Genomic DNA, 13,781 nt, shown 5'->3' with positions numbered 1-13,781 from the left:
AGTTGGTGATGGACAGGGAAGCCTGGCATGCTGCAGTCCACGGTATTGCAAAGAGTTGGACCCGACTGAGTGACTGAACTGAACTGAACTATGGCTTCCTAGTGACATTTATGTATGGACAGAGCCCAACCTTCAAAATCCTAGCCTTCCATTTGCAAAACAATAGTTTCTGCCCTGTTCACCTCTCACGGTTATTGTGAGGCTCCAATGAGTTGATATGTAAATGCTTACAAATGGAATAGCCCTGGGCACGTTATTAGTCTCTTAAAAGTCATTTGATGCCTAACAACTCAAAATCACTCCTCTTATGCCGGGAGGCACATTCAAGAGGGAGGATATACATTTATGATTAAACATTCTAAGTAAATTCTGCCTCAGAGAAACTTTGGCCCCAACCCTTCAGAATTCTTTCCTGATGGTCCCCCGAGCATCCCGAGTCTGCTGGGGCTCCAGCAGAAAGGCATAATGCTAATCACACAGACCCTGGGGTCAAATTGTCAGCTTAATCACTTGCTACCTGAGGGCCTTGGTCAAAGACTAACTTTTTTAAGTTGGTTTCCAAATCTGTAATATGATCATAAAAATAATACCCACTATAGAATTGTGGGAGGGTTGGATGAGCTATCTATGTAAGACACATGGTGTAATATCTGGCACTTAGCTACAATGAGGATTGCTATTAGACTCACAGGTTTTGGTTTTTAAAAAACGGCATATAGATTTATTCTTATTTCTACAACTTTTCATGAAATACATTAATTATATTTTTTTATTTTAAAAATTTTATTTTTAACTAGAGGATAATTGCTTTACAATGTCGTGTTGGCTTTTGCTGTACAGTGTGAACCAGCGATGATTATACATACATCCCCTCCCTCGAGTCTTCCTCCCACCCCTCCAGTCGCACCTCTCTAGGTCCTCGCAGGGCACAGGGTTGAGCTCCCCGTGTTCTACAGCAGCTGACTCACAGGTTTCTGCAGCTAACATGAAACCAGGTATCCCACTACAGTCCTGGCTTCATGTCCTAGTTTCCTGTCGGGCTGTGTGATCTGGATAAATCAGTCCCTCGGAAGCTTAGTCACTGATCATAAAATGAGGATGGTAACACAGACTTCATGTGTTCTGAACAAAGGTCATGTTAAGTAGCAGAGATGAGAACGCTGTGCTTCTGCACAGCACAATTCAAAGGCATGGGCTGCTGCTTGCTCATTCCATACGAACGGATACGCAGAAAACAATTGCAAAGATTTTATTTAGCGGCTTTCTGTGCTTGGCACTTAGAAACAGAGTTCCGTGCATAAGGGCAAATTTTTATACACCTTTTCTTCATACATATTTTACATACCCTTTTTATTGCCCCCTTTTTTAATATTCATAATATTGGATTCCCCACTAGGCACATAAATACATTTATCTACAACACCTCAAAACCAAAAAAAAAATCTTAGTAATATCTGAATTCTTTTACTTGGTACTATCTGCATTTCCACACCACTTAAAAAGTTTAGCTGGCACCAAACTTCACTTTTCTTATCATTAAAAGATTTGAAGGGGAAGGGAAAGATGAAAGGAAAAATCCAAAACTTCAAAATTGCAATGAACTATTTGATTAAAAAAAAAAAAGTGGCGATCTAAGAGCAGGTGAAAGAATGTATTCTAGAAGGCCCATTCTCAATTCTCTGGAAGGCAACAGGACTCCTTCTGCCACAGGGGAGATGGGGCAGGCAATCCAGGTCAGGCATCTGGATCTGGCATTCGGAAGGCCAGACCTCCCTGTGTTGCCTCTGTTCTAGGTATCATCTGTTGAGGTTATAAAACTCTTCCTTTCTCACACTCCTTCCCTTCCCCTGCCAGGCTGCATGCTCTGGAATCGGCACTTCCTGTGTGGTGCCCCTCTCTTCTGGCTCACGATGGTCAGAACTGTGGGACTGAGACTCATGCCTCACCTGGGTGCTTCTCACCCGCGCCCTGACCATGCATAGCGTCCCAGAGAGGTTTACTCCTCAACAACTCCACGGCTCTTCCATACCCTGGGGAGTAGGGATGGGGACCAAACCTATTTCCTCAGTGAATTAAAACTCTCATCACTGCTCTCACTTCCTCATTCAGTCTTGTTCTCCACCTCTCTCTTACTCTCTATTCTTTCTCCTTCTCTCTCTCTCTCTTTCAGTTGCTCTTACTCCCTCTTTTCACAGGCACCACTGGGAACATCAATGCTAGCACACCAATCGAAGAGAGCCAAAGTTCAAAAGCCATCTTTTTCAGGAAGCCAAGTCCAGTTGTAGTACTGATGTCTTTCTACCCCCATTGATGGGAAGGGATTTCAGGGTACATGGTTCATTCCAGAAAAAGGGTAAGCTGCAGGGAAGAAACGTTGGCAGGCAGCTACTGCTGACCCAGTCCGTCTACTGTTGTACACAGACAAATTTTTGGTGAAAGCACCCATGCTGGGCTTCCCTCCACAGAGTTCACCCAGTTCTGAGTCAGTGTGCATGTATGTTTGTGTATGGATGAGTGTGTGTATGCATATATTTATGTACGTGTGTGTGTATGCATGCACATATGTATGTGTGTATGCAAAGGTAGGTCTGTATCTGTGTGTGGGTAACTTTTTATGGCTGCTACATGCTAGCATCTCCCTTAACATTATTATAAAACAATTATTCAGTTTCCTCAAAGGCCACTCTGAGTAGACGATGCTAAGATTTGGGAAGGCAGAAGAATGGCCGCTGAGTCAGAGATGATTCCACTGCAAGTACTCCTTCAGTGGCTTTAAGTGTCTCTTGTTGTCGTTGGGTATGTGCTTTCCTCCTCCAGAAAGTAATAATAATAATAATACGCAGTTCCTGTTTTTCAAAGGCGTTGGGCTCCCACAGAGGAGGATCTGCCCCTGGAGACTCTGGATCTGCCTCGGCTGCTGTTGGCTCCACGGTGCTGGGACTGGCCACTAAACCATGTGGACAGACATCTGGGAGGAGGAGCCTGGGACCGCCCCATACTGCCGGCCGTCACAGGTGTTAGTCGCCTGCTGATTATTGGGTGAAGGGCTAATCATGTGCATGCCGTGCTCCATCCCCGTAGGCAGGTACTGCCGCTCTCCAAAGGCCCCATTGGAAGGAGAAGAACAGAGTAAAGTGCTTTGAGAGGCGCTCAGTTTTTCTGGGCTTGCAGCTAGCCTAGGGGAAGTAGGGAAATTGTACCCATACAGATTATAAGGATTGTGGAGAGAGAAGGCATTGTAGGAGCTCTGCTGCATGTGGCTGCCCCCGAACATGTGTGGTGATGAGGAGCTGGAAGCTGCGTTGCCTGCCTGCATGACATACTGAAACTGGGAAGTCGGGAAGGACCCCAGCTGGCCACCATAGGCTTCCATCTTGCTGTTGCTAGGCAACGAGGGAGGCGTTGGTATTCCTGAGATCAGGGATGGAGTCCTCTGAGGCATGAAGGTTTCAGAGGGCTGAGCAGCCGAAGTGGTGCCACTCTGGAGCCTGTTGTAGCCACTGTCACTCAGCCCTGGGTAGCTCTGCAAGGCAGCCATGTTGCTTCGGGCACACGGTGGATAATCGGAGAGGTTTAGATTACACAGCTGGCTCTCTCGGCAGCCCACGTTGAAAGTGTTGGGGGCCAGATGAAACGTTGGAGGAGAACAGGATGGAGATAAAAGATGAGAAGAAGCTGAAGGGGATGGTGTCCCAGTGCTGGAGGTGGTTGGGGAAGTGCCTGTGCTGCCCCCTGGAAAATAAAACATAAATTCTTTTGAGACATGAGAATCACCTGAAAGGCTTGTTAGAACACAGATCACTCATTCCACCCCCAGAATTCTCATTCTGTAGGTCTGAGACAGGCTTCCCCAGTAGCTCAGTGGTAGAGAATCCACCTGCCAATGCAGGAGACCCAGGGATGGTCAACAAGATCACCTGGAACAGGAAATGGCAACCACATCAGTATTTTTGCCTGAAAATCCCATGGATAGAGGAGACTCATGGGCTACAGTCCATGGGGTTGCAGAGTCAAACACGACTTAGCGACTGAACAAAAGCAAGGTCTGGGACAGGGCCTGAGGATTTGCAGCAAGTTGTCAAGTGACCCTGAGGCTGCCGGTCCAGGGACCACTCTTTGGTTAGATGATGTCCAGGACCATTTTATCTCCTAAAATCCCTGAATTTTATTTGAGAGAGCTGCTGTAATATGGCAGGTGTTAGAACTACGTTGGTGGCTGATGCACTGATAGACAAAGGGCCAGTTCAACCCAATTTACGTCAAATGTGTTCTCAGGTAGTTTGAAAGTGAAAGTGTGAGTCGCTCAGTCATGTCCAACTCTTGGCGATCCCATGGACTGTAGCCCACCAGGCTCCTCTGTCCATTGGGATTTTCCAAGCAAGAATACTGGAGTGGGTTGCCATTTCCTTCTCCAGGGGATCTTCCCACCCAACCCAGGGATTAAACCCAGGTCTCCTACATTACAGGCGAATTCTTTACCATCTGAGCCACCAGGGAAGCCCTCAAGTAGTTTAAGAAGGTCAAAAATGACCTTTCTAAGCCTCCCCTTTTCCAGACTGTGAAGAGCAGTGCTGCACCCACTTCCTGTCCCATCTACTGGAAGCTGAAAGCAGTGATGAGGGTCAGGACTGCTGAACCTTTCATGTGAATTCCAGCAGGAGCAGCTACTTTGTCTCCCATTGGGACTCTCCCCTCATGGAATTTCTCTTTCAGGGCAAGGTTGGGACTTGCCCAGAATTGTTGAGAGCTGTGATCCCTCAAGGAGCACTGTACCCTTTAGGCCATCCACAACTCATGCCAAGACTCCACAAACTTGAGCTGCTCTACAAGAGTAAAGGAACTTGACATGGAAAGGAGCAGAAATAAGGTTTTTGTCAGTGAGGGAAAAATGTGCAGAAAACTAGTAGGATTCTAGAGATAATGGGATCCAAAGAAGCCACCCACAATGTACAAATGAAGAAGGTCCGCATATGCAAGTTGAGAGGCAGATACATCAAAGAGAAACCCAAAGTTAATTTTTAGCACAGGAGGTAAAAAAATCTTAGCCTACCTTCACAAGTATTAGAGTAGTTTTGGCTGTAGAAGCATAAATTTAGCTCTTGTTAGTAGTTTTTTCAAAGTTAATTTTTTACAAAGCCCAACCAACAACATCTCTTGCTTGGTCAAAAGAATTTTCCCAGATAGAACTGGATTTAGATATCAATAGCTCCTGATTGTAGAATCATTTCAGGAAATTCTCCTTCTTTGTTTCTTGTTTAAATCTTAAATTCTCTTTGATGTTGTTCAGTCACTAAGTCATAGCTGACTTTTTGCGACCCTACTGCCTGCAGCACACCAGGCTTCCCTGTCCTTCACTATCTCCTGGAGTTGGCTCAAACTCATGTCCATGGAGTCAGTGATGCCATACAACCATCTCATCCTCTGCTGCCCATTTCTGCTCCTGCCCTCAACCTTTCCCAGCATCAGGAAAATTCCCTCAAGACAGGTAAAAAGATGTTTATTCCACAAACTGAGATAAGACCAACAGTGTAAGTACCTCTGAGAGAAGTAAGCCAGAGCTGACCACAGAAAGAAGGGCATCAAACCTGATTCCAGGTTCACTGGCCTCCATCCAGCTCCCATCCACAGGCAAGGCAAGCTACGTCTTAAATCTCACCTGTGAAACAAGGGCTTGAACTGATAGGCTGCAGTTTCTGTCCTTCTCAGAATTATATTTATGTCTGGCGGATTACATTTCTGTTAAAGCGTGAATTGCTAGTAACAAGTACTTTCCCAGGAGTCATTTAAACACAATGAAGAAGTTCTTGAAGGGGAAACAAAAGGATGAGCGAGAATACGCTTCTTAATTTTGTACCACTGAGTGGCCCAGTCTATGGAGCCTTGCGTGAAGCTCAGGGGTTCATTTTCTGTAAGCATGTGGTTCCTCTCTGAGGCATCCTCCACTTTTTTCTCCCTCTTCCACCCTAACTGCCAGGCATGTCAGTGAAATAAAGGCTGTGGCAAAAATGGAGAAACTCGACTCCAGCTGTAAAGAGCTCTGTGTTTTATGGGATGCGTGTCTGGTCTCCTCTCTTTGAAAGTCCATCCTGGCTCTTCCAGCTCTGGTGTTTATGTGGTCCTGGAAGAGAACCCCTGTTCGGCACGCCATACCATCCCGTCATAGGTATACGCTCCACCAGGCCAAGCTCAAGCCCTGCAGCAGGAAGTGCAAGATGGAGCAGATGACTTTTTATAACTCTAAATGCTTTTCTCGGATGGCCCGTGATGGAACGAATGGTACTGATTTAAAGCCTCAACTGGTTTCACTAGAAAAAAATAAGAAGGGAACTATTAACAAGTTACAGGGATCTCTGCCAAGCAGATGAGGGGCACATGTTAAAAAGTTTGTAGTCAGCTTGCTCTGGCTTTTAAATGACACTCACTGAAAATGAGGCTTGGTGGCCTGCTGAGCTTCAAGGGGTAAGAGCCCCCATACAAACTAGTGTTTGAAGGGGGAGAGCAAGCCTGTTCGAGAGAAAGTCACGTTTGCTTCCACCCACTTTGAAGAAATGCTCTTATGTACTTAAAATAATCAATAAAGATAACAGCCATTTTTTCCAGGTCCACACAAAAGAGAGAAGCATTCGTTGTGCCGAGAAGCAAACCAAGATATTGAGAAGTCTTTACTCTCTTATGATCTAACAGCTTGTCAGCTGTTAAACAAGATTGGGAGTGCCAGCCAAGTGCTAAATAAGCATAAGGAGGCAAGCTGCCCTCCCTGTGCATTTCAACACTTAGCTTCCCAGAGGCCTCTCAACCCAGAAGAGCCAGGGCCAAGTGGGAGGCCAGCCTCTCTGATACACAGCAGTCAGAGCTGTCTCTCAAAGGAAATCATGCCTCCCTTTTTCCTGTGTAGCCTTGTCTTTGTCCCCATCTGCTCTGTACAGCCAGGTCTGGAATGCTCTAAGAGTGTTGACTTAAACTTTATTTAATGGATGAACAGGGGCTGTAGAGTCAAACAAACCCAGTTCTAATCCAAGTGGTCTTTCTAATGATGGGACCTTGGCAAGTGGGCTTCTCCATATAGATGGAATTTTTAATATCAGTGTTGTAAGCATGTACAGAGAAATGGATGAAATAATATATATTATCCTCTTGGACAGCAAGGAGATCAAACAGTCAATCCTAAAGGAAATTAACCCTGAATATTCATTGGAAGGACTGATGCTGAAGATGAAGCTCCAATACTTTGGCCACCTGATGTTGAACAGCTGACTCATTGGAAAAGACCCTGATGCTGGGAAAGATTGGGTCCTAGTGGGGATGGCTGTTGTGGGTTGGCCCTGTTCATGGAGCTGAGCATCCTGGCCGCTCTACGCTCTAGGGAGCATTACGTCACAGCCAACTGCCCAAATGTAACAGGCTATTTGAGTCTCTAAGGCTGTGAATGGTGGAGCACTGGACACACACTGGGTCCATATCCCAAAGGCTAAATCAACTGTTTCCTCTCTGAACTATCTGCCCCTTCCCTCTCACTCCCCACTTGGGATGCAAATAAGATGCTCCATGTCTCCATCTCTCCTCAGATCAGATCCAGCAAAGTGAAATTGAATACAAACAGGTAAGTGGGTGTCCTTCTCATTATCCTCAGAGATCTTAATTCTTCTGAAGTGTGAAGTCACTCAGTCGTGTCCCAAACTTTGAGACCCTATGGACTGTATGTAGCCCACCAGGCTCCTCTGTCCATGGAATTCTCCAAGTAGCCATTCCCTTCTCCAGGGGATCTTACCAACACAGGGATCACATCCAGGTATCCTGCATTACAAATGGATTCTTTACCATCTGAACCACTAGGGGCCCCACTTCTGAGAGATGATTAAAATGTAATGCTATAAAAAAAAATGTAATGCTATAAGTAGTTAAAAGCTCTCCAGCATTTCAAGGACCAATCCTCCACCACCCCACTTCCCTGAAGGCTATTTTACTCACAATCCAAAGTGAGGAGGTACTCAATTCACTTCAATGTTAACTTGCTCCAACATTCAAGGCCAATAGACAAAATAACCAAAAAGAATACATGTTTAGCAGTGATTCCATACAAGGACAATAACCTAGAATATACTTGTGTACCATGAAGACAAGTTAAATATGACCATGAAAATCCTGAATACCAAACCTGCTGACTTTTGCATCTTTAGATTGATCACTTCCAGACTGTAACATGGAGACTTTCACAAACAGTGTCCTTGTGGGTTTATTTTGTTGTGCTTCCCCCGCCCAAAATTGAAAAACAGTGAAACAAAACCCCATCTGGGCTAGTGAAGAATAAATTTCCATATAATTACTTGGTTCAATGAGCCAGACTCTTCTCTCATGTAACTCAATGGCATCTGCCCCTGAGGAGTGCTGATTCACCAGGTGCCCTTGAGTAGCCTTCTTCAAGGCTTTCAAACAGGTAAGAAGTAGAATGTCAGGATCCTACGGATGAATCCCAGAGAATAAACCCAGAGGCTGTAAAGCTTAATGATCAGAGCCCTGTTTACCCCAACTAAGGAATAACCCTTAGTTGAAATGTGCACTTTTCTCAAAACAGAAATATAAACATTATAGTGTTAATGGGAATTATGTGGTTTCAATCCTAGAAAGAGTCTTTATGAGTCTTTTCAATCCTAGAAAGAGTGCCTCTCTCCATAAAATTTAAAGATATACATAGATTCAAACCTCTTCCTTTTAAAACAGTTTTAAATTAGATTCACCCAATTCTCATTTTTCACATTGGTTCTCTGTGTTCTGAGTCTCTCTGCTTCTTAAATGCCCCTATTTCATACCTACCACATTCCCCACCACATTCATACCTACCACAGAATGTTCAAACTACCACACAATTGCACTCATTTCACATGCTAGCAAAGTAATACTCAAAATTCTCCGAGGTCATAGAAAAAGCAAGAGAATTCCAGAAAAACATCTACTTCTGTTTTATTGACTACACCAAAGCCTTTGACTGTGTGGATCACAATAAACTGTGGAAAATTCTTAAAGAGATGGGAATACCAGACCACCTTACCTGCCTCCTGAGAAACTTGTATGCAGGTCAAGAAGCAACAGTTAGAACTGGACATGGAACAACAGACTGGTTCCAAATAGGAAAAGGAGTATGTCAAAGTTGTATACTGTCACCCTGTTTATTTAAATTATATGCAGAGTACATCATGCAAAATGCTGGGCTGGATGAAGCACAAGCTGGGATTAAGATTGTCAGGAGAAATATCAATAACCTCAGATATGCAGATGATACCACCCTCACGGCAGAAAGCTAAGAGGAACTAAAGAGCCTCTTGATGAGGGTGAAAGAGGAGAGTGAAAAAGCTGGCTTAAAACTCAGCATTCAAAAAAATTAAGATCATGGCATTCAGACCCATCACTTCATGGCAAATAGATGGAGAAACAATGGAAACAGTGACAGACTTTATTTTCTTCGGCTCCAAAATCATTGCAGATGGCAACTGTAGCCATGAAATTAAAATATGCTTGCTCCTTGGAAGAAAAGCTATGACAAACCTAGACAGAGACATCAATTTGCCAACAAAGCCCCATATAGTCAAAGCTATGGTTTTTCCAGTAGTCGTGTATGGATGTAAGAGTTGGACCATAAAGAAGGCTGAGTGCCCCAGAACTGATGCTTTTGAACTGAGGTGTTGGAGAAGACTTTTGAGAGTCCCTTGGACTGCAAGAAGATTCAACCAGTCCATCCTAAAAGAAATCAGTCCTGAATATTCATTGGAAAGACTGATGTTGAAGCTGAAGCTCCAATACTTTGGCCACCTGATGCGAAGAGCCAACATATTAGAAAAGACCCTGATGCTAGGAAAAATTGAAGGCAGGAGGAGAAGGGAACAACAGAGGATGAGATAGTTGGATGGCATCACCGACTCAATGGACATGAGTTCTAGCAAACTCTGGGAGATGGTGAAGGACAGAAAAAGTCTTGCGTGCTGCGTGCTAGGGTCGCAAAGACTCAGACATGACTTCGTGAACAATAACCATATTCCCTAGGTGGCACACTCCCATTTTTTCACTTTCCATTATTTTCCTTGCTTATTTTCCCTGATACTTGTCTTACTGCCTTCTCTGCTGCAGTTTACATCTGCTCTTACTGTCATTTGGAATCCTGCCTCGTTCCTGGCAACAGCGTCCACTTTTCCCTCTGAGAAACACTCCCTTTCCCACTCACCCTTCACACATACCTCCAAGGAAGGGATGTGATTCAGGCCTGGATGATCTAAGCAACCCCATCCCTGCCACAGTAAGTATTTCAGAGGCAACTCAATTAGAGTCAATTAAACTCAGTGAGATTGTGCTAGAAATCTTAAAGAGAGATACATGACCTTTCCCATCCAATTTAAACCTAAAAAGATGCAGATCCAGAAATGCTGGCAACTATGTCACCACCATGGGGAGCCTGAGGATGAAGTCTGGTGAGAGATGATAATGTCTTAGAGTGGAATAGTAACAAGGGAGATTAGATATGAGCAGATTCAAGAACTTGATTACGGCTGGATACGGTGGGGACAGGGAGGCCTGTTGTGCTGCAGTCCATGGGGTTGCAAAGAGTCAGACATGACTGAGAAACTGAACTGAACTGAACTGGATATGGTGGGTAAGGAGGGAGGGAACCGTCTGATGACTAATGGGTAGCAGTGTCCTTCCCCCAGGAGAGGGCGCCAAGTCTGTGAGGTAAATCATGGACTCCGTTTTGGATGTATTGAGCATATCTGACTACAGGACAAAACAGGATATGTAGCCAATAACCATTTGCTCTGGGGCTCCCGGATGGCTCAGTGGGAAAGAACCCACCTGCCAATGCAGGAGATGCAGGAGACTGGGGTTCGATCCCTGGGTCAGGAAGATCACTTAGAGGAGGAAATGGCAACCCACTCTAGTATTCTTGCCTGTAAAACTCCATGGACAGAGGAACCCGGCAGGCTATAGCTCACAGTGTGGGGAAGAGTCAGACATGATTGACCAACTATTTGCTCTATGGATTGAATTGAGACACTCTCCAATCCTCATCAAGAACTCCTCTTGGGCATTATTTCTTACCTCAGGGATAAATGAGAGCAGCATAAATTGGCTATCTTTGAAACATTATAATAATCAAATACCTCTGTCCATTGAACTTTCCTCCATTCCCAATCTCTTTACTAGTATGAATTTTCTCAGTACTTTATCTCTTTCTCTGACCAACCTCTAATTAACACAAATCAACTGATAAAAATGAAATAAGGACCTACTAGAGTTAACGCTCAAGTTGTTGACAACTCCAAAAGAGACCTTCATGATCCTAACTTTTAACTGCCTGATAAACACTAAAAACCGCAACGATGCTGAAATCTGTCTAGTGATGTCTGCCACCAGTTGAGGAGAAGGGAGCTTTTCTGTCAATGGCGGGTCTCCTTACATTCACAGATGGAGACGTATGACCAGCTTTGGAGCCACTGGTCCCAGATGGTTCCTTTTCACATAACAGTTGTCAGATCCCTTGGAGACTCCACTCACAAAAACCCTCTCAGTATTGGTCATACAAGTAGCTCAATTGTATATATTATCAGAATAACCTCTTAACAACATCAGGATATCATCAGAACAACAAGATTAAACTTGGCTATAACAGACCTGGGCTCTTATTTCTTTTTACTTCTTTGTCTGTGTTGCCTCACTCCACTTCCACAAGCACAACTTGCTTGGTTAGTTTACTTTGTCCCTGCCACAAGTGGTGTTCAGGCAGAAGCCATTCCTGAAATATAATTTCTATCTCCAGACTATCCGAAAGTATAAACTCCCTTGCTGATTCTAAATGAAGATGTCTGAAAATAAAACCATACACTTGACTTCATAAAAATGAAATATGGATTTACTATTTATAGAGCAAATGCTCAAGCTGTTGACAATAAACTATCAAATGGACTAATAAACTGATTGTGTGTGTGTGTATATGGTAAGAAGTAAGAAAGTCTGGTGGAAAGGAAAGTGCCCAGTGAATCAGGAGATCCACAGAGTCCTCAACTCTGTTCTGCCAGCACTTAACTGCAGATACGTTCCTAGGCTGCTCTATGCCTCTGTTTATTTTTGTGTTAAAGTCAGAGGACAATGAATCCCATGCGTTCTTCTCCATAAGAGAAAACAATTATATAGAGCATCCATTCAATATACTTTTTAAAATAGAAGGATTTGGATTTTTGTAAAACTGTGGTTAATTCACCTAAGCACATTCCTTGAAATGTTATCAACAAATGGGTCTTAATGAAAGAGAAATTTAACTGACAACAAGGGCAAGATGGACAAAGTGCCCCTTCACTGCCTCCAGCAGCAGCAACAGCACAAAACTGTCCCAGGGCTAAGTGTTTGACATCCAGATATTCATGTGCTTGAAGCAATGAGGTAATATGGACACCTGGGTGGGTCGATCACTGTTTTGATCTTTGGTCTGGTGCCAACATTGCCTTTCACCAAAAGGGAGTTAGTACAAAATCAGTCTGCCATTGAAACTTCCACTAGAAACTCACCACTCTTTACTTCTAAGACACAAAACAGTTTAACACAGATGGCTGTGTCTCTTTTGTTCATTTTATGACTGATACTGTCCAGAGTTACTGGAAACCTCAGTTTTTAAAGGAAGAGGGAATGAGTATTGGTACTTTTACATCCTTTGTTAATGTCAAGAAACTCAAGCCACATATTTTTTAATAATGAGAATCTGGATCAAGTTCAATGTATAGTTCAAAAATATATTCCAATTAAACTATTTAATAGTCTTGGCTTTTCCTCTAGCACCATCTCACCACCATATGTATCCAATAATTCTATGCTCATTTCCCCCCATCAGTATAAAACGAGACTCAGTGAATAAGGGTGACATCTTGCTCCTCAAGTTCAGTTTCTCTTAAACCATTGTTTCCCATGTGTCAATAATAAGTCTTCAGATGGATAAATTTTCAACAGAAGCATCATGAACCCCACTAAGCTGCACACCTTAGCAATGCAGGTTCCCTTTTAGCTTCCCCATGCCTACTACACCTGCCCAGCAGTTCCACATGCTGGTGATATGCAGGTAGCCATCCCCAACCATTACTCCACATCTGTATCCATGCCCATATCAGGTGACTGTGCTCCAAGATTTAATCAGAGGGTGACCCTGCCTACCTGAGCCATAGTGCCACCAAGTGATCTCATTCATTATTCATTAAGTACTTCCTGGGTGCCAGGCCCTGGGGTAGGTCTTGGGGACACAGCAGTGAACACAATGTCACCACCCATGCCTGCTCTCAGGAACTGAGAACCACCGTTCCTTCAGGAACCACCCTTCTCATACCAGCCTTCATAATACAAACTCCTGCTCAGCTAGGGCTTGGAAAGTCAATGAGCAAAACAAAGGCAGATAAGCAAGGAGACACCTCAGAAATAAATAGGATCAAGTAAGTGTCTCTGCATGACAGCTTCATTTATAAAGCATGTTTATGTAAATGGCCTCACAAACACACACACCAAAAAAATCATCACTCTTTGGGATAATTATCCCTTTTTGAGATGAGGAAATGGATTCAGAAGTAACTTGCCCAGGTTATATAGAGTTTAATGACCATCAGTCAAGATGAAGGCCCAAATTTCCTAACTGCCATAAACCTCTGCCATTGAAGGGCCATGAAGGCACCAAAGCATCAGCAACATCCTGAATATATATTGACAGCCTCAGAAGGAGCCAGATGCTTCCAACAAATGGCTTCCATTTCTCCTCCATTTAT

General features: G+C 43.9%; 1 protein-coding gene across 2 annotated transcripts in view; it reads right to left on the bottom strand.

Moving 5' to 3' along the window:
- Positions 1-1,233: 1,233 nt before the first annotated feature.
- TBX15 (T-box transcription factor 15) overlaps positions 1,234-13,781 on the bottom strand; it is a 122,454-nt gene continuing 109,906 nt past the window's right edge. For both annotated transcript variants that reach the window (XM_061121035.1, XM_061121034.1), the window contains exon 8: positions 1,234-3,732. In XM_061121035.1, coding sequence (XP_060977018.1) covers positions 2,948-3,732 — 785 coding nt within the window. In that variant the 3' untranslated portion in view covers positions 1,234-2,947. The remainder of the gene's footprint in view (positions 3,733-13,781) is intronic.

This window comes from Dama dama, chromosome 20 (genome assembly GCF_033118175.1).
Source record: "Dama dama isolate Ldn47 chromosome 20, ASM3311817v1, whole genome shotgun sequence".
NCBI lineage: Eukaryota > Metazoa > Chordata > Mammalia > Artiodactyla > Cervidae > Dama > Dama dama.
Note: the sequence above shows the minus strand (reverse complement) of the source record. Positions and strands in the feature narration are given on the sequence as shown.